General features: G+C 44.8%; 1 protein-coding gene across 4 annotated transcripts in view; it reads right to left on the bottom strand.

The window, feature by feature from the left end:
* LOC119172411 (DDB1- and CUL4-associated factor 8) overlaps positions 1 to 21305 on the bottom strand; it is a 48571-nt gene that overhangs the window by 10115 nt on the left and 17151 nt on the right. For all 4 annotated transcript variants that reach the window (XM_037423494.2, XM_075893751.1, XM_037423493.2 and 1 more), the window contains exons 6-11: positions 17647 to 17741; positions 10555 to 10662; positions 10343 to 10409; positions 8639 to 8696; positions 7505 to 7612; positions 1143 to 1273 (exon numbers count right to left, since the gene is read on the bottom strand). In XM_037423494.2, the coding sequence (XP_037279391.2) occupies positions 1143 to 1273; positions 7505 to 7612; positions 8639 to 8696; positions 10343 to 10409; positions 10555 to 10662; positions 17647 to 17741 (567 nt within the window). The remainder of the gene's footprint in view (positions 1 to 1142; positions 1274 to 7504; positions 7613 to 8638; positions 8697 to 10342; positions 10410 to 10554; positions 10663 to 17646; positions 17742 to 21305) is intronic.

Here is a 21305-nt window from a genome sequence, read left to right as displayed (position 1 = left end):
AAATGTCCGTGTGTGACATCCCCGAAACTTCAAGGTGGCGTCACCACCTGCATTTTCTTGCTTACCATGCCTTTTCTCGCACCAAGCGTAGCATTTTTGGTACCGTGAAAGAGCAATTTAAAAATGCGAGGAACATCATTTTGCTTTTTAGTTCCCCTTTAATGATAATGACTTTGAGGAAGGGGTGATCCTATCTTGAACGACAAACAGCGGACGAAGTCAAAGATTATGCCCAGATAATGTTTCAAGATGCAGAAAGCATCTTTTCTACTGAAAAAGAAAGCGATAAAATAATAATAATAATTATAAAAAAACAAACTGATTAAGCCACTGCTAAAGTGAAGCATGCCAGAGTGTGCATGACATTACAACTTATTCGAATGGTAAACTGTGCTTGACCACTGGTGATAAAATATTGCCGAGTTTATTGTTTTACATATTTCATCACTGAGGCAAAAATCATAATTTGGGTGGCCTTTCAAAAACAGCTCACCACCTCTTCTGACAACTCTGCCAACACTCATTATCAATGTGTAACATCGATTATATGACCCTTAACTCTGCTAGGACCTGTTGATGATCTTCTCACACAACCATTCTGCTAAATGTAATGACTGTTAGCTTTGACACCTTCGTTGTTTTATACCCTTCAGCACTACCAGTGCACCCACAAAATACCGAAAATGCAGCATATCAGAAGATTGGTGACAACATCCACAACAAAAAAAAGTTATTCTTTTGAATTATGCACTTCACTTACTTTGCTATCTTGTGAATTTGACCTCTTGGTCAATGCACCATCGTTCCCTGTTGAGCTTGACAGATTATGGTGCTTGCTGTACTAACAGTGCCACAAGTTTATTTTGCCACTTTTCAATAACGCATGTCCAAACACCAAATGACTACCCCATGACATTATAGTTGACAGTGCTCACATGACTTGGTTGCTTCACAGAGTAGGATACACAACTCAAACAGTATCACAATGTATAACTACAACGTGCCAACCCTTCCACTTTCCCCTAATCTCTAATCTTCCGTGAAGCCTGTGGTTGGTTCTCCACCGAAGAGACAATGATGGCAGATGCCCTTTCACAAGATATTGCACGCCACAATGCACATGCTAGGTTAAATGCACTCACCACGCCTTCTTCATCGCCATGCATGGAGTGAATAATGTGCTCGCTCTCTTTGTCCCAAAGGTAGATGTAGCCACAGTCGCTTCCACTGACGACGTATTCGCTCCGTAGACCCATGTAGTTGACGCCTTTCACTGTTGGCAGGAACAACACTTTTAATACTTATCAATTCATAGAAACCTTACCACATGCCTCTTGCACACAACAACATTCACACTGTAAAGTCTGGTTTTGTTTTAAGAGTATACTTGGTTTAAAAATGCCGGACTTGGCATCACCCACATTATAGCAACTTTTTTAGACAGCGAAATTCACAGACGTCATAGAGAAATGAGGCTAGGAATAAAGGCATTCCTCAAAGTTTTGTGAATATGTGTGTTTGCACAAGCATGTAGTGCCTACAGTGGCTGCAGGAATAGTCTGATGATGGCATATGTTGTTTATTGGCGCAAGGGCCATTTGACAGCCTAAAAGTGCCAATACATGGTGACATGTGTCAACTATGGTTGTATTAAGTGGCTGTATGGAAGCCTAACTTTCCTTGCCCTAAAGGCAGATAAAACATGTAAGTATTAAAATTATGAGTGTAGCGAAATGAGTGGCAAGCGGTACTGATAATAAATATCCAGAGACATGGTATAAGCACGGATGTATCGTGAACCGCCCTGAGATGAGTGCTTTCTGTGATGTAACTACCACAGCAGTGACCTCCGTTCACAGACCGTGCTGCAGGTTACAAGGGTAAATCACATGAAAACAAGGAACATCTTTAAGAAAGGCGGGAAGTGAATCAAGTTTGAAAAACGGATCCCTACTGATGAACATCGCAGGATGAAGAAGCATTTGTTCTCAGCAGTGTAATCGGAAGAGCCTTTTTTCTAATAAAATCTGATGCCCTGTCATACTGAATGAGGATATGAAGCGAAAGGGGTTCACCATATTTCTCGCACATAGGTGGATCACTACCGGACAATAGGTAAGAGTGTGTAGCATATGTGTGTCCTATTTTTAGCCTATAATTGTCGATTGTGTACGGTGGTCCCACGATACTGGCAAACATTTTCCAAGATTTGGTTTTGATAACATGTCGCTTATTCTGTGTTTACGTGTCCCATGTGCTCTGCCAATAAGCCCTTAGCTTTTCCTTTAGGGAGGATTTCAAGTCTAGCGCCGAGACAGCTATGAATGCTTGAGCAGCGTTTTCGAAGATTGTTACAGCTATGTGATCTGCCAACAAGTTTCCTTCAATCTGTTGATGCCCTGGCACCCAGAATATAACAACATGCTGTTTAGATGCATAAAGTGTGCATAGTAGTGAGTAAAGTGAGAAGATTGTAAGGTTTTTATGTGGCTTAGAATTTTTCAAAGCTTTTACAATGCTTGAGGAGCCTGCGTAATTAACAGCATGGTGTAAGCTTGCTTCCTAAATGTGTTTAGCCTCCACTGTAAAATATGCCTCCACTGTAAAAATGCTCGAAGTCGGGTGGAGGGTATCAGCATTTAAAAAGGACGGATCGACAGCTGCATAGTATACACCGGTGTGGGACGCACCTTTATAGAATTCGAGGCTGTTATATTTGTCTTGGAGTTCCAGAAAGTAAGTATCTGCAATAGGCGCGTGTCTTGACACTTCTTCGAAAGATAAATCACAGTCTATGAGCTGCCACTGCCACGGCGGCAGCTGTACAGCGGGTGACATCACGTAGTGTTCAAACAGTGGGGCTTCCATTTTTTTCAGCAAGACGTCGCACACGTGTTGAGTACGGTGCTCTCAATCCAGGACGATTATAAAATAACTGGGAACTAAACAAGTCATTTAGAATACTGTATGTGAGATGTTCATTGTCTGCAATCACTTGGGAAAATATACGATGAAAGTGTAGCATCTCTGAAAATAAAGGGTCTACTCGTTTGATTCGGCACAAAGGCTTTCAACAAGGCTTGTCCTAAAAGCGTCCGTCAAAATACAAATGTCTAGATAGTAAACATAGTAAACAGGGTCCAGCTTCACCAATGAGGCCGGTGTCGCAGGTTGATAAACAATAGCGCCATAGTCTAGGCGTGCGAGTATGAAACTTTTGTAGACATTCATGAGACATTTGGAATCACTTCCCCATGATGGACCATTCCGAGTCTAGAATTACATATAAAAACTTTTGTTCTGTTTTTACATGCAGCAGGTGGCCCTGCAGATAAATTTCTGCATCGAAGTGTAGGTTTCTCCTCCTATAAAAAAGTAGACAGGTACTTTTTTCTGGGTTGAGGATGAATCCATTTCCATTATCCCGTTTCGACACCTTATTCAGAACAAGCTGAAGCTGCCACTCGTATATTGCTACAATGCAGGATTTAAATCTAATCTGCACATTGACATAAACTGAGCAGAACACATAGTGTAGCATACAGAGATGCAAGGAATTCACTTTTGAATATGGTCCATAGTTTTTTTTTCCTTTGTCTGTTTTGACATGGCAAAAGTGTATGCCTCATTTTGACATGGCAAAAGTGCAATGCTACTCATTTAAGTGTAAATTTATGCTTTTTTTGGTGTTCAGTAAAGTTTTGCTGCACTTGTTAATTTATGTGACTGCAGTGGTCATGAATATACAGTAAAAGCTCGTTAATTCGGATTTCACGGGACCGGAAAAACTGTCCGAATTAACCGAATGCCAAATTAACGAATGAACAGAGAAAACAACATTTAAAATCAAGCTGCAAAAGCATACCTTTATTAGTTAAAGTATTTTGTAATTGTCGTCTGCGTTTTCGCGCAGATTCCGGCTGACATTACAATTTTTTTTTAACTGTTCCAAATGGCCAACAGCACGCAAGCTGTCGGGAGTGTTCAGGCAAGCATCCTTTAATATTAACAGCGCCTCCGAGACTTCCCGTGATGTGCGATGAGGTCGCGGCTGTATCTCCTCGCATGATTCTTCGTCGGAATCGTGGTCTTCATGGGCGCCCGTGACATCATTATAACCTCTTGATCGGTCAGGAGACCACTCGTGGCGACACCATGATCAATCGCGATGTAGTCCTGAAAGGTCATATCTGTGGGTAGGACAGCATCGAAATTCGGGCAGTCATCGTCGGTGGACTCTGCTGACACCTCCTCGATGCCATCGTCAGCTACTGCTGCATGCTAGGGCCTCACAAAACCGCTGTGCCGAAAACAGTTGGCGATGACTTGCAGCGGAGTGTTTTTCCACACGTGGGCGATGATGTGCACTACGCCGAGTAAGTCCACTTGATACAACGACTTTCCAGCTTCTGAGCATAGGATCATTCGCTTTAGCAGGTGCTTGCGGTACTTCGACTTCACGTAGTGAATGATACCCTGGTCCATCGGCTGAAGAGCAGACGTAGTGTTGGGCGGCAAAAAAACTACTTTGATGCTCTTCAGTTCGACTGTACAGTTATGGGCACTGCAGTTGTCAACAACCATAATTATCTTGCGGTCCTTCGACGTGAAGTGCCAGTCCAACTGCTGCAGCCAGCCGCGAAAAATGTCCGATGTCATCCATGCCTTCCTGTTCGCTGTGTACTCGACAGGAAGGCTTTTGACGTTCTTAAAACAACGTGGCTTAAGCGCCTTCCCGACGACAAGTAATGGCAAGCGCTCCGTGCCATTCATATTGGCAGCAAGAAGCACAGTTATCCTTTGCTTGCACTTCTTGCCACCAATGCACGCGTCCCCTTTGAAAGTCACCGCCTTGTCGGGCAGAGCTCTGAAAAATAGAGCAGTTTCATCTCCATTGAACACGTCACGTGGTTCATATGCGGCGATGTGCTCCAGCAGCTTCACATTTCTCCACTTGGTGGTCACGCTTTTGTCAACACTGGCCTTTTCGGCGCACACACCCCTGAAGACAAGTTCGTGTCTCAACCAACCTTCTTGACGCTTTCAACGATTCAATGTTCATCATTTCAGCATACTTCTCACCTTGCGCCATGATGAGAGGTCCGCTCAAAGGCAGATGCGCATTGCGACAGTCAGTAATTCACCGAAGCAAAGCTTCTTCGAGCTGGGGATGAGCTGCGGTTCGCAACCGCTTTCTAGAGGCATATGAAACTTCTCGCTTTCGAAGGCTTGTCGAATCTGTTGTTCATTTTTTACGTACGTTCCCAACGTGCTCCGCTTCACATTGTACTTGGTCATAACCTGCTGTCGCGATTCGCCGTTCTTCAGTGCTCCCGAAATTTCCACTTTAGTCGCCAAGTTCTTCGCGTCGTAGTTCTGCCGCTTTTTCGACCTTGCCATCCCTGTAGCGCACGATGGTGGTGGCATGCAAATACGGTCACAATGGAAGAAAAAGAGAACTCCGCAAGAAGAGATGGTTCTGACACGACAACCCAAGGGAAAATGGCGTCGGAGGCGCTGAGTGGAGAAGAAAGAAGACGCCGACGTTCGGTGACGCTGCGATCGCCCCCACTAGTTGATGATGATGGCGATGCCACTCAGGTTTCGGTTTCACTCCAGTGGTGCCAGCGCTGCTTTATCACACTTTTGTGTAGCAGCAGCCATCAGCATTTGTCCGAATTAAGCGGTGCGGAGCCGAATTCCGACAAAATAACGAAGGTTTGGTCCCATAGATTAACATGCACTTTGGCCGGGACCAATAGAGTCGTCCGAATTATGCGAATTTCCTAATTAACGGGTGTCAAATTAACAATCTTTTACTGTAGTCACTTGTGTCCAAGCTCTCACGAACCTTCTCTAGCGCTACACTCTGCTGGGCAGCGGAAGACTTCACTTATATGAAGTATGTCAGAGCTTCTTTAGCTGAAATTCCTGACGCTTCCAGGGCCACTCATTCTTCCTCTTCTACCTGAGGCAGGACGCTAGCTGCAATAACTTCTCTAGACAGAGTGCCACATGTCTCAACACGAGAGTCACGGGCGACACGGCCCACACAACGCAAAGCGCTGCTTTGTAACCAGTCTCTCAGAGTATTTCTGGTCAATATCCCGCGAGTGGCATTTGGTGGCGTTACAAAATATACGCATACAACCGAAATGCACGCTGCACAAACCTCATGAAACTGCAATTCCTTCCCACTGGGGCCAATGATGTTTCGACGGGGATTTAAAGAAAGTTTGTACGACTGAATAGTACACCTACCGTAATTACTCCAATCTAACGCGCACCTTTTTTCCGGTTAAGCGAGTTCATAAATCGCATACGCGTTAGAATCGAGTACGAACAAAAAAAAAAATACGTTCAATCTATTGCCATCGGCAAATCCAAAATGGCCGCCCCCTACGTGCGTAGGCATGGCGCGTCGGCCATTTCTGCTTATGCGTTTCCCATGTGCGGCACTTCGTACGTGTGCTGAGGAGTTCGTCATCTAGTAGTGCATTAGCATCGACGGCGTGGAAGGGCCGACTCCAAAAACTCGAGTGCACCACGATGCCGCTTTTAAAAGAAAAGCCATCGCGTGTGCGGAAACGGACAGAAATCGGGCCGCATCGCGGTCGTTCGGAGTTCCCGAAACGTGCGTGCGGGATCGGCGGAAACAAAAGCAGAAGGTTGTCGACAGCAAAGCTTCACGCAAAGGCTTCAGTGGACCACAGCAGGGTCGGTTTCCACAAATTAAAGAGCTGCTCGGCGAGTATGTGCTTGAGCAGCGAGCGGCACAGCGGCCCGTGACGACAGAACTGCTCGAAGTGCGGCCTATGCAATTAGTCTTAGAAAAAGGTCTAATGTGGAGCCAGTTTAAAGCGAGCAGGTGCTGGCTAACTAACTTTATCAAGAAGAAACGCTTTTCCCTCCGAAGGGGAACATGCATATGCGAAAAGTTTAGCGGAGGAGTACGATGAAAAGCTTCACAGTTTTCAGAGGTTCGTCCTAAACTTGCGGCGCAACAACGGCTACCTGCTTGGGCAAATCGGGAATGCCGATCAGACGCCTCTTTACTTCGACATGCCTGGCACCACAACCGTCGAGAAGGGGGCGAAGCAAGTTCGCGTGCTGACATTGGTCCACGGTAAAACTACAGTGACATCAATGCTCTGTTACACGTCAGATGGGCACAAGCTTCGCCCGTACCTCATATTTAAATGGAAGACGCTCCCGAAAGGAGTCGTTTTTTCGAGTAATGTGATCGTGCGGGCCAGCGAGAGAAATGGGTGCGCGTTGCGATCGATGTCTTAAGTTTTTTTTTTTTTCACGGTGGAAATCGGGTGCGCGTTACAATCGAGGGCGCGGTAGAATCGAGTAAATACGGTAATTGACGTTCGTTCAAGGTGTAAGCATTTCACTGTAAAAAGAAATTCAGGCAGGGCCTGGGGCTTCGGATAGTGAAAGGTGCTCGGGTGCACCATTTTAAGCTCCTGAATAGGCAAACAGAGCATCGAAAACTTACCTGTCTGGCTGTTTCTGTGGCCTTTGTATCTGTGCACAAATTCAGCTCCATCAGAATGCTTAGAGTTGAAAATGTAAATGTCCTCATCATTGTAGGAAGCCAGTATTTCTGTCACAGAAAAACAAACGTAAGGTCAATATATTTTACCTGGTGCATAGAAATGTACACATGACTACAGAAAAAAAAAAAGAAAACTTCTGCCGTTTACATTCTCGCTTCCACACATTATCCTTAACACACAACTTCACGTGGGAATGCTCAAATCCCTTGGGCATTTTTTCTTTTTCTAACAACTCTTTTCCTTTTTGAAGCTGTGTTTCTCCGCCCAAATCTGCAAGAACACTAAATGCTGGCCCAACATTTTAGCACAACATAGTTGCCTTGTATGACAATCTCACTCAAGAAAAATTTCTTGGTATTTTGTCCATAAAAGACTATTACTGCTCTCCCCTGAGATATGTGCACGCAAATTAAAACATTTCACCACATCACAGACTTGTGTAAAGCACAGTCCCAACCTTCCCAAATCTCTTCAGGTCCAACTAGCCACTGCCTGGAGTCGCAGTGTTGACACTGGTGTGCCCAGGCTGCTCTTAAAGAGTAGCTAAAATTTCAGTTTGGCAGAAAATCAAATTTCAGAAGGAGTTGCACATGCAAACATGTGAATGTTTAAATGCACATTTCAATTTAGCTAGAGCACTAGTGCCAAGCTTACCAAAGACATCGAATATATATGCATGCATACATGCTTGCTTATAATTAGGGGCATACAAATATTGAAAATTTTAAACAACATTCTAATGGCATTTACAATTAAATTCAATTTGCACTAAAATATTACGACTCAAAATTTTGTGACTGAAAATCTCTACTTATAATACAGTTATTAACGAAATTCTCTTGTTTTATGGACAGCCTAAAGTTTTTCAGTAGTGTAAACTGATTTTTTTTTTTAACATTATCAAACCACCTTTCTTAACACATTATATACATACCTGATTGAGATATCCTTCAATAAGTGCTATATCTGTGTAAAAGTTTTCACATTGTTCTATCCTCTTTATTTGTAAATTCACACACATGCATAATTTAATTGTCGAAGCGAAACAGAAAACATGAATAGGGAAGCCATACCAGAGCCATCGTAGTTGTAAACCAAACAGGAAACACTGGCTCGCACATCACAATTCATCTGCAAAAACAAAACAAACATCATGAGATAAAAATAGTATGAAATATTTATGCTCAGCTTCAGGAGCTCAGGTCAGAAAAGAACCTATAATTAAATGTACCCAGTGTAATGAAGCACATTTCAAATACACAAAAAATGTGCTGCCAATCTGTATATAACGGAGCTTGGTTTGGTTTGCAAAAACTTCATTATTAAATGTTCAAAGGTGTGTGCTCCAGCACACGGCCGTCCCTCTGGGCATCCCAAAGTTATGACTGTATGTCCAGACTCCTCAGAGTAGAGCCCCACTTGCTAGCCTATGCTATATCAGTGCCATGTACTGAAGGGCCCCCCCAAAGTACACAGACGCGAGAGACTGGAGTTTCACAAGTTGTGCAGCACCCTCTGTCGAAGTGAGATGGAAAGAACTAAGCAGTGCAGAGTTCAACTCCCCCCTGAAAAGTTCGCAGAGGAACCAGGTGCAACTACAGGGTGCAAAAACGAGGTCTCAACTTAATATTGCACACGTTTGTGCATTCAACATTCCGAAAACGAGCTATGAATTTCTTTATGCTAGTCGGATGCACCACGGAACTGTCGTAAAGTGCCAGTTGGATCGCTCACATGAACCACAGAAAAAACAACAAATGCGAAAGCTATGCGCAGTACAATGCAATGCTGCATTCGATGCTATGCTGTTGCACTGTGAATTGCCACGGACGTGAAAAACTGAACAACAATGTTCAGTTTCACTGATTTCCATGGCTGTTGTGTAGCCGTTTTACAATCTGGGCTAGTGAATTACTCCCATTCTCTACCCTCAATGTGGCTCTGCTGTTATTGTTTTGAGTAGCCCTGATGAAGAACTGAGGTAACCTTGATAATGAAGCTCAGCAGAGCCTCTGACCGTGGTGGGTAAAGAGCGAGTACTAGAGGCAGGCTCAAGATACGCACGATAAGCATCACACACATCGCGACCTTCGATAATCAAGATCAGTCGTTACCATGCAGCATCATGCATCTATGTTTTGAAGGATCAAACTATCATATGCTAATACGTGTGTGTACATGTAAATCGAAGAATATTGACTGGGCAAGTGAATCACATGCATACATTTAGATTTCTTAGGCCTTCAGCTGTACCCCACGAAAGCAGACACACGTGAATCCCCATTTGCGGTAAATACAAAAGGAAAACAACCATCGACAGATCATTCGAGATGAAACAGCCCAACACACAGGAAGTGAGAGCTGAAGGGACAATGCAAGTGAAAATGTGTAAACCGATTTGTGCCGTTTTCACCAGAGAAAGCGAACTTTGAACCACTGAATGGAAGATAAAGGGGTAACTAAATCGATCATGTATGCACTTCATTGCTTTTTTGTTATGCATTAAATTTAGGCACTGGAGAACAAACGACGGACGGTTTGGCTTGTGTGACGCTCGCTTGTACTGCTTGTGCAGCACGCTGAAATAACAAACTTCTTTTCAATTGCACCCACAGTTCGCTTCGATTAGCTTTCCAGTTTTCTGAAGAAGGGTGGGTGGAAGAAGCTGTAACAGGATTCGGACACACTCTCAGTGAAATGAATTTTTTCATCACAAACAAGAAAATCGGGATGATGATGATGAGCAAGCTGCAAGCATATGCTTAAAGACCACTGACCAAATGGTGAGGACAAAATTTCTTCATTGGATTAGAATCTTCTCTCGTGAGTCTCCGATCGTAAACTCTGAAAGGATAAAGCGTTGATTCATCAACACGTCATGAACAATCAGAAAGCTCAAACTTCCATTGGTAAGAATAAAACACAAAACCAAAAGAAACAAGAGACATAGCGTCAAGTGGTCTGTCGACACATGACACAACATGCGTACCTGACGTAGTGGTCTCGACCTCCGACGGCATACTCATTTGGATTGGTTGGGTTAATAAATATTGTGTAAAGGGGAACCTTCTTGTCGTTTTCCTTCACTAGGACTAGTCTGAAAGACAAAACAGGCAATGCAATAATTAGTTAATGAGCTGTTATGGTGTATAATGCTGCATGGAATGGTATTTTATTTCAACCTTTTCTGGCCAAAATCTTGCTTTCAAAGTCAAACTTTGCTACAATGAAGTTCTACTCAAGACAAAAATACACTTAAACCTCATTCATAATGAAATGTCAGTTTTAACAAAGTAAATGAAAAATAGCCTTACAATGGTTAGAAAAAACCCTTACAATAAATTTTCGGATATAATGAACTTAATTGAAGATGCAACTTTGTACTAATGAGGTATAAGTGTACAATCGAGCCCACATATAACGGCCCCAATTAAGACGAACTTTCGCTTAAAACAAACAATATACGCGTGACCATGAAAATATACATTGTTTCAACGACACAAAATCACACTTACAATGAACGTCTCCGAGCGCTGCTGATCGGTTTCAGCGAACCGAGTCGGCACTCTGCCGACTTCCAGGGAAACCACTTTCGACCAATGATCAGGCATTGGCGAGGCGCCCATAGCTTCTTATTGTTGAACACCGACCCTGCCTCCGCGCCCCTCTAGTTGTCGCTCTCCCCAACCGCTTTTTGTTATGCCCCCCTCATCCTTTGTCCCCTCCGCTACTCTGAGCACCCCGCATCGCCAGAGGCGGCCTTTGTTTTCGCACTACCACCAATCTTTCGAAGACCGGTCAGCCATCTCCCCAGTTTTTAATCGCTAATACTGTCGGTGTCGCCGGCCTGGAGTGACCTGACCATTTTCCAACATCGTCTGTAGCCGATCGTCTGCGTCTTGTCTTACCGTATCGTTCTAGTGCACGCGCGTACGCTACTCCACCCACTCTGATAATTCGCGATTCGTTTCGTGCTTAGGACATGTTTTCGCTCACTTTGCATTCAGCTCAACATGCCCTCCACACGCGTGCGAAAGCGTAAAAACAGCTGTTAATTTGCGTGGAGCGAATCGCGAAATATTGAAGTCGGTGAGGCCACGCAAAATTGCCGGCGCAGCAAAACTTGAACCACGTCCGATGATTCTTTGAACAGCGCCGCGGCCGCCGATCCGGATGACCGTGCTTATGCCTCTGTGCGCGCAGACCCTCCTTCAAGTTTTTCTATGTAAAAGTTGCGCGTTTCGCGGACCTTTCAAGCAAGCTAACCGACCTGCCTCCTTCCTGCGTGTTTTGGTTTTCAAGGTCGCTTTCCCGCCGTGTCCTCCCCTCTCATCACTCTTTCGCGACTCCTTGCCCTTCTCTCACAAATCTGCTCTCCTCTCTTGATCACAACTTCTTTGCTCGTCTACACTGCTCCACGATGCCAGCCACGCTGGCTTGAATTCAGAAGTTTTCTTTTCTGACTAGAAACAGGCCCAGAGCTGTACTACACGCTCTGGCATGTGTGCCGCGTGTGCGTGTCTTGCTTACTCTCGGTCTGCGTGTGTGGTCAGATGGCGGACGGGAGGCCTTGCACGCTTTTTCCTGCCGCTCAAAAAAAAAAAAAAAAAGAAAGTGTAACTGCTTGGCCTAGGCCTAATCCGCGCGTAAGGTGCCATGTCGCAGAGCGCTTGCTTAGAGCTGTTGACCCCCTGGCAGCCAACTTGCCGCTTCGGGTGTCCGGGTATTCAGCTGTGGAGATGGTGAATATTTTGAAGGCGGCGGTGACGGCTACATGCGCGCGAAACTAGTAGGAGGCCAACTTTGTCGACGTCGGGCCCGATGCCGAGCTTGAAGCTACCGAACAGGACCACTGCAGCGGCGATTTGTGCCAGTGCATCGTCAACTTTGACATGGGATAGCAAGTGGGACATCTGTTGCGATGGTTTCATTATGGCCGATGATGATGCTAACATCGCGGTACCGTGCACGGATTAGGACATTGTAAATGAAGTACGCGAAAGAGCGTTTTTGGAGGAATCGGTTTGCGGGAACGACAAAACTTTGGAGCCAGTGCCTCCTGCAGCTTATGCCACGGGCCTCGACAAAGAGCACGCTGCCGTTTGAAACAAACTCGAGACTGCCTTTATTGCTTCTGCTCTTTGAAACACGTGCATCAAAAAAATTTTTGGGCAAAAATTTTGTGTTTTCACTTGCAAATTTTTTAAAATCTTTGTTTCATTTAGTACGAACTTCAGGATACAGCGAACGAATACCGCATCAGGCTCAGGTTCGTTATAAGCGGGCTAAGGTGTATTTGGAATAACCGAGAGCCGAGCTACTAGGTGGGTAATTATGTTAAAAAGACAAAACATGCAAACACGGAAACAAGACAGAAGTCACGAGAGGACAAGAGAAACACTACAGCATTTGTGGTGTCTCAACTTTTCCCTTGCGTCCGTGTTTACACACCCTGTCTTTTCCAACGTCGTCCACAATATGTTTTGACCACAATATGTTTGTTATATCGAATAGCCCTAAATATTACGTCAGCCTCTTACTTGCACTTTTATCATTAAAATCACTTGTAAGCGAAAGCTCATGTGGAAATTTAAAGATTGAAACGTCATGCCATAATCTGAGCAGCCTTTTCGCTAGCCGCATCTCTTTTCACGCTTGCTGAGCTACCTGTGGCCCTGCACACTTCTTCAGCCTAACACACTATCCATTAGGCTTCAGCTCAGCGTCTTCCTTCACATGCCCATTCCGCATTGTTCCAGCAAAGCGATACGACTGCCATGAACAACAGAAAGCACCACTCGCACGTGTTGAGCCATGCTTCAAAGGCTACATGACATCTTTTGTAGTGTTATGTTCCCATGTCATTAAAATTGACCTTCGCATGAAACCTAGAAAGTTTTCGGCTCAATTAAATAGGACACAATTGGGTGAAATATACCGTAAAAACCGGACTATAGGTCGGACCGCAATATAGGACGACCCCCCAAAACTTCGAATCGTAAAAAAAGAAATTTAAAAAAATCGCAAAGTATCGCGGCACACCCTTACCTTGATAAAAACGCAACGCAACTAGCTGCACTGTGGTAACATTCATTTTTATTTAGACACTGTTCAATGCTAGGAGGTCACGAAGTTACTCGGACTCATCCGAACTCGAGTCGGATGATGTTTGTTTTTCACTAGCGATGTCCCAGAGTGCATCGTCCTCTGTGCCGTCTAACGCGTTGCTGATGCAGCATTTGCGGAAGGATTTGCGAACCATCTCTTCCGGGAGGGATTTCCAGGCTGACGACACCCAGCCACAAACGGTTGCGAGCGGTGGACGCCGTAGGCGGCCAGCGGGGGTCTTGGGATTGTCTCCCAGCATCCACTCACTGTAGAGCTCGCGCACGCGACCTTTAAACGGCTTGTTCAGCACAACGTCCAGTGGCTGGAGTATAGATGTCAGTCCCCCGGGGATGACAACAAGATCCGTCTTGCCATCGGACAGCGATCGCTTCACATCGGCCGTGAGGTGACCGCGATAAGAGTCGAGCACCAGCATGCTCGGTCGTTGAAAAAGGGCACCGGGTCGCCGGTTCCACACGAGCCGGATCCATTCAAGCATGAGGGATTCGTTCATGAACCCCTTCTCGCTTGCCCTCACGATCACATCCCGAGGGAAGTCCTCCTTCGGTAGCGTTTTCCTTTTAAAAATAATATAAGGAGGCAGCTTCTTTCCGTCTGCTGTACATGCGAGCATCACGGTAAACCGCGAATGCTCGTTGCCCGTTGTCAATAGCTTCACTTGCTTCGCTGCTTTCTCGGTCACAGTCGTGTTCGATGGCATATCGAACCAGACCGGAGTTTCGTCAGCGTTGCCCATGTGGCCCATCATGTAGCAACGCTGTCGACGAAGCTCGATGACGAAGCGCTGATACTCCACAAGCTTGTGCTCGAACTCTGCGGGTAGTTTTTGGCACACTGAAGTACGCCGCCGCAGAACAAGGCCCTTCCGCTTCATGAATCGGCGCACCCACGATGGCGAGCCCTTGAATTGCGCCCTCGTGAGCCCCGAGTCGCGCGCAATCTCGAGCGCTTTCACGCGGATGCACTCCGTTGTCACGGGTAGCGACCTTGCGCGCAGCTCCCGTACGAACTCGACGAGTGCCGTTTCCAGTTCGGGGTGAACTGCAGTCCGTCCACGAAACGACGTTTTCTTCTGGTTGCTGCAACTTATGATGCGCTGTTTCTGGCTCCTCCAGTATCGGATGCTCTTCTCCGTCGGGCCGAATTCTCGTTGTGCCGCCAGGTTGCCGTGGGCTTCCGCATATTCGATGACTTTTTTCTTGAAGCACATCGTGAACTGACGTCGGCTGCCACTCATATTGAAGGAGATAGCCTCAGATGGGGATAATGAAACAGCGCAAAACCACCGCAGCCACCCTTGCTTCGCAATCGGGACAAACAAAACGCAAAATGGGCGTCGCGGCCGCCCAACGATGCTGTTGCTGATGCTCACGATGGCAATGGAGCCTACCGACTTTTGTCAACCCATTGTTGCAAGACTTCCATAAGTTTTCTGCCAATGACCGGTATATAAGACGGGGGTCGACTTTTCATCGCGTCTCTTTGAAAAAAAATTCGACCTATATTCCGGTTTTTACGGTAATAGTACCAAAAAACATTTCAGATTTATGCACTAATTTTATGTGCGTTTATTCTTTGACCTTTAACTGTATTCCATGCAACTTAACTGAATAAAGGAAAACACACAAAAACACTTACTTGCAAAAATAAACTCATCAAAATGCTAACCTACAGATACTAGAGAGAAATATATAAAGAAGGTAAAAAGTTTTCATAAGTGAGAGCCATCTCTCACAAAGTGGGTATCATGTGAGAAGCTCATGGAGCCCATTTATCATATACTACCCATGATAGAAATACTGAGCTATTACAGTCGAACACGGTTATATCAAACCTACATGTATAGAATTTTCAGGTAGATCGAACTCGTACGTTATCCCCCGGAAATTACTTCGTAAAAGTATAGAAATTCCCACGTTTATATTGAATGGTATTTTTACCGGCTTTCGAATATATTGAACACCACGAAAGCTGGAAGGTGCACTTCAGCACTCGCAGCACCTCACGATCTCCACGGCTTCGCGTGTGAGTAGGAGGGCGCCCTTTGGCACTTGCAGTGCCCGGCGACCTCCGACTGGCACCCTGCGTCCGCCAAAACCCGAAACGCTAAAAAAATGGTAAGGGCGAGACTGCACAATCTCTCACTTGCGGAATAGCATTTTTTTTTTTTTTTCGTTTTTCTCTCTCATGCTTTTTCCGCGTACCTGTCGGCTTGGAGACCAAGAACGAAGAAACCGACGTTCTCCTCCTTTTGCCTTTTATTTTTTGTTTCTTTTGCTGCTGCTCTCGCAGGTGACCATCGCCTTGCGAGCAATTTGTTGCTTCCATTGTCGCACCACCTACGTACCGCCCCATGTGCAGTATTTTTCTTATGCGTGCGTGGTGAGCAAAGCTACTGCAAACTCCTTTAATTGTTGACTTCTTGTGTACCTATGGCCAGTGTCAAGAAGTGCAAGACCCTTGACTTTGCGACGAAGTTTAAGGCTATTCAGCGTGTTGAGGCGAGTGAGAAATGTACCACCTTCGCTGACGACTTCGGGATACCACGGAGCACTCCGAGTCTTTTGTTGAAGAACAAAACAAATATCATGGCAAAGGCAGCGAACGTCGGGAGCCTGTCATGTGCGTGCTCCTGCCAAAGGGGAATGTAGAAAAGGTAGTCTCTGCCTAGTTTTTAGAAATGCGCGCAAAGAACATTATGGTGGATAGCCTGACGCTGACCGCCAAGGCCAAATGCTTTGCCCCTGCACTCAGCAATCAACTTCGCCAACAACATCGGTTGCCTTCACCGATTTAAGCAGCACTACAACATCGTTGACAAAACCGTTTCTGGCAAAAGCGAAGCAGTCAGCGGCCAGGACATCCAGCAGTGGATGATGAAGGAGTGGACAGAAATTTTCGTGAACTTTTCTCCCGCAAAGATCTTCAATGCCTGGTGAGACGTGAAGACGGACACAGTGGTCAACTGCTCCGCAAGGCAGGCTTTGAGACGGCAGAACTTGCGGAAACCCATGAAGACGATGACAACAAGTGCATTAACGATGTATTTCGTGAGTTGTCCCCCTTCCCGGCATCAGTTCCACACAAAGTGTCTGCCGACGACTTCGTGGAAGCGAACTGCAATGTCCGGGCCGTTGCGAGCTTCACTGTTAAGGACAAAGCAGCTGCGGTCGCAGGAAGCCAGGATGCTCAGGCCGACAGCTCATGTGACGAGGAGGAACGTCCGGATGAGACGCTGGCTACATGCGTGTACTTCCCCGCTGAAGTGGCCGCAGCGTTCAACATCACTTGTCGTTTATTGGCCACACGGAGGGAACTGGGCTGTTGCACCCGGATAGCCTCGATAAGATCGAGACTAGCATCTTCAAAATTTCAAAAATGAAGAAGTAGGCCAACATAAGCGATTTTTTTCACGCGAATTCACATTCTGTTGCGACGTGTGTGCGGAATCAGCTGTCACTTTTGAATGCGCCTATTGTAGGTAATGATCTGCTACAAGTAAGCTCTCAGGCCTCTATTTTTTTATATTGATTATTTTCGTAACTTATTTGCGATCCCCTTTCCGTATTTGACTGTATAACAATGTTTTTATGCCCCAATACAATAATTTACCAAGCTTACATGGCAGGCTCTGATGCTACGGCTAGGATGCCTTCTCTCAGCTTGTAGGAATGTGTGAATTTATTATATTTGGTTTCAGAACTCAAGACAGAGCCAATCATATATGCAATAAGTTTGCATAACTTATGCAACGAGTCACTGGCCTTCTGGCTTCACAAGCTAGCCGTAAGTGTTCTTCAACGTGTTAGAAACTCGTCATTATATTAAGGCTTCTACAATAATCACTGGAACAGACAAGGCTAGACAAGGCTAACTTGAAATCTGTTACAAGAAGCTCATTGGCCAAGCCACAAAACTACATGGCTGCCTAATGTCGACTCCCGAAACTTACTTGTCGGGTGAGCTTTTCCGCAGATCAATGCCAAAAACGTAAGCGTCTTCGCCGCAGCTGAGAACCGTGTGCGGTGAGTCGTTCTCAATGGCAAGCTGCAGTAGAGAATGAGGATGACAACGACAATGAATACATGTTTTACTAAACAAGAAACAATGAAATGGAGATGCACTGAATTCAATATATAAATTTCCGCTGGCGGACTTTCTAATGAAGTGTGAAGGCATTCTCGCCGAGTTATCAGCGTCCTCACTCAAAAGGGGCCCCTAAACACTCTTTCAGCATGGTCAGAAAACACGGCTAAACAGCCGTCAAGGCTCCTGAGCAGGGTTCCTACAGGTTTCTAAAACGAAAATTCAAGGATAAACAAGGACCTTCCAAGACCTGTTGCAAGTTTTTCAAGGACTCAAAGCGGCATGCTAAGTTGGAATTTTTCCCTCTGAAATTTCAAAAATGACCAATATTATTGCACTTACAATGAATATATGAATATCGCAATTACAAAAAAAAAGCGTAGTCTTAATAACTTCTTTCACCATCTCCCACACTCTCCATAGGGAGAGGGCACGATGCCATGCCGGGAAGTTATGGCCTGATGGGCTTCAACGCGCATTTGTAGTCGGGCCTTAAAGGGGTCGTGCCACAATATTTGTGGATTGCGCGCTCTTTGCTGCAATCTTTAATTACAGATCTAATAAACACGATACACGCACAAAGATTCATTTAGTCTAACTATATAATTTGTCGCCTTTTTGATACAGACAAGTTTCAGTTCCTGTTTGCTGTGACCGAGTTGGGCAGGTATGTAGCAGCGTAGCTGACTTGCAGAGCTAAAGAAAATAAAGTGCTCAAGGTCGTGACACACACTGACAAACAGACATAGCTTTTTGCACCAGTGTCAACCCCCCTCCTTGCTTAGCTTTCAGTGTGCAGAAATACCTCTTACTTCCCTACCACTTGATCGATTTAAAAATTTTTTTGCTGCAGTCGATTCATGAGGCAAACTGCTAACTTAAGGGGGCCATAATACCCAATTTTCAATGGTTTTATCCTCATGCATTCACAAATAAGCTGGCGATGTTATAGTGCATTTGGTTGAGCATTTACAGCAAAAAAATGCGTGGGGTATGAGAGTAGAGAAACACTGGCACTTTCTCGAGCCATTAGATTATGATGTGCTTTCTGTGCGAATGTCTCCATTCCTGTGAACAGCTTTGAATTTTGCCCTGTGTTCAGCAGTGCATGCAATCGTAGAGCTATTTCAGATTTGTTTAACTTTGAAATTCAACGATTTGCGACAGCTGTAACTTTGATAAAAAGACTGTTCTTCACCATGCCGTACAAGACGTCACACATGCCATGGCAAAATGGCAGTCCCCAGTAGTGGGCGCGGTTGATAGACAGCAACATCTACAGCTCATTCTGTATGAAGTAGTCTTCTACATTAAGTTTTTCATGTATGTATTAGAATAACAAACCCTTCGATAAAAACTATTAATCTTTTGTTGATTGTGTCATGGCCCTTATAAGAAGCCATTTCATGGTTACTTGGTTGCGCGTTGCAGGACCCCTTAAAAACTACGTTCAGGTAAAGACTTTGCTTTAAAGTGCCCGTAGAATGTATAAACTACTTCAAAATTGCATAAGCCCTTCATGTGTGAAAGGACAAAAACCAGCATATTCTTGAACTGAAGTAACGTAGAGTACTGGGCTGGTAGGTATATATCCATGTTGAATTTAATTGCGTTACGTAGCAATATTCTTGATTCTGGCAGCAAAAACATGATGAAAAGAGCTAACTTTGTGTATACGAAATAAAAAATACTGCTCTCGGGCAGCACTTCGTCATCATAAAAGAACCAAATACGTTTTCCTCTTTATGATCGATAGTGCATATAACATCCTGTCTTAATGAACCAATTCATCCACAATCACAAACAGCAGCCAACAATCACAAGCATCCAGATTAACCAACCACTTTTTGGTAGTCATTATTACAATGCATGCAAATCTCCAGAATCGTGGTACACATGATGCAACTTGCTGCCAACAGCTCAAGTACTCCTCATGACTATTGAGGTTTAAAGTTCTGGAACCAGGATATGATTATGAGGGCCGTCGTAGTAGAGGGCTTTGGAAATTTTGACCACCTGGAAGATCTTTAACCTGCACTGACTTGGCACAGCACGTGGGCCTATCACATTAGAAACCTCGATTTGCCTCACTCTAAATGTGACTGCCGCAGCCGGGATTGAACCTGCGACCTTTGAGTCAGCAGCTGAGCCCCATAACCACTACACCACCGTGGCGGGTATAGCTAAACAAGTAAAATAACTTGCCACCCACGCGGGTGATGCTGATCTAAAACTGCCCCCTTTATAACTGGTCTCAATCTAGTAATAACAACAATGCTGGCCACGCCGGCTCTGACTTTGCTATTGCAAACTCGGTTTTGGCTTCGTATCACACTGCATTGCTCAAGAAACTATTTCATGAATTTCTTCACAGACAGGTTAGAATCAAATTTTGCAAGCCACTATTTTGTCAGCACTGGTGGAAAATAAGCAATTGTGGCAGGAAAAGAGAGGGATTCCAATGCATGCACTGCTCGTCAAGTACTCTACATAGTATAAATCTCCAACTCTGCTGCTTTTAGAACCATTACTATACTTACAAAGTGGGTCAATTCGTGTGATTGACTGCTGAAGTCAATTTGCCCTGGCGGGCTAGCAGTTATGCTGCTTAATTGCTGACCCAATGGTCCCGGGATCGAATTCCATGCTGTTGTGGTTACATTTTTATGAAGGCATATTACTAGAGCCCCATAGACTTAAGCTTCAGGTGCACGTTAAGGAGACCAGACAGTCATAATTTTTGGAGACCTCCACTACAGTGGCCTTTATAATCATGCGGTAGTTTTGAAACGTAAAATCCTCACAATTATACTGATTGCTGAAGTTCGAATTATCCAGCAAGAGTCGGTTTCAGGATTGAAGTAACGAAAGCTTCATCACATGAAAATGTTTGGGCCCTGACAGGGTCCTAGGATAGAGATCATCAATGAAATGAGGTATGCTGAAGCAGCTTTCCCCCAATTTAATGCTAACGAAGCCAGATTTCAAAGTATTCAACACTTGGAAGGAAAAGGTGTGAGAGATTTTTCTTAGAAAACGAAGTACTGAATGACAGAAGGCCGAAGAGAGGCACAGTTTAGTGTTGCAAAAATCTTTTCTAGCCGAAGCATTAGCAGATACCGTTAAAGGAAAATGCCATTTTCGGACAAAGACATTTTGCTAATTCTTCTTGGCAGAGCCACTTTTGAAAGTTTTATCTATAGCGACACTGAAGCGGAAGTGTGCAGCTTCGCGACACGTGCCGACTGCAATAGGTGAGGCTGATAATGGCCAAACGTCACAAAAGCTTGATTATGTCACAGCCTAACAAAAGGCATGGACTGATAACACATCTGACGAAACCAGGACACGGTGCATCACTCTGCCTCAAGTGTTTTTAAGCTGCTGCAGACTGATGACAGGCAAACAGATAGAAAACTGGCATGCTTTTGTGTCCTTCCAATTTATACTACTGATAAAAATTAAGTAAATTTCTACATTTTACATACCGAGACTTCAACGCATTCATGAACCATGCCCATGAAT

The sequence above is a fragment of the Rhipicephalus microplus genome, chromosome 4, assembly GCF_043290135.1.
Source record: "Rhipicephalus microplus isolate Deutch F79 chromosome 4, USDA_Rmic, whole genome shotgun sequence".
Taxonomy (NCBI): Eukaryota; Metazoa; Arthropoda; class Arachnida; order Ixodida; family Ixodidae; genus Rhipicephalus; species Rhipicephalus microplus.
The sequence above is the reverse complement of the archived record's forward strand: the minus strand, read 5'-3'. Positions and strand labels throughout refer to the sequence as shown.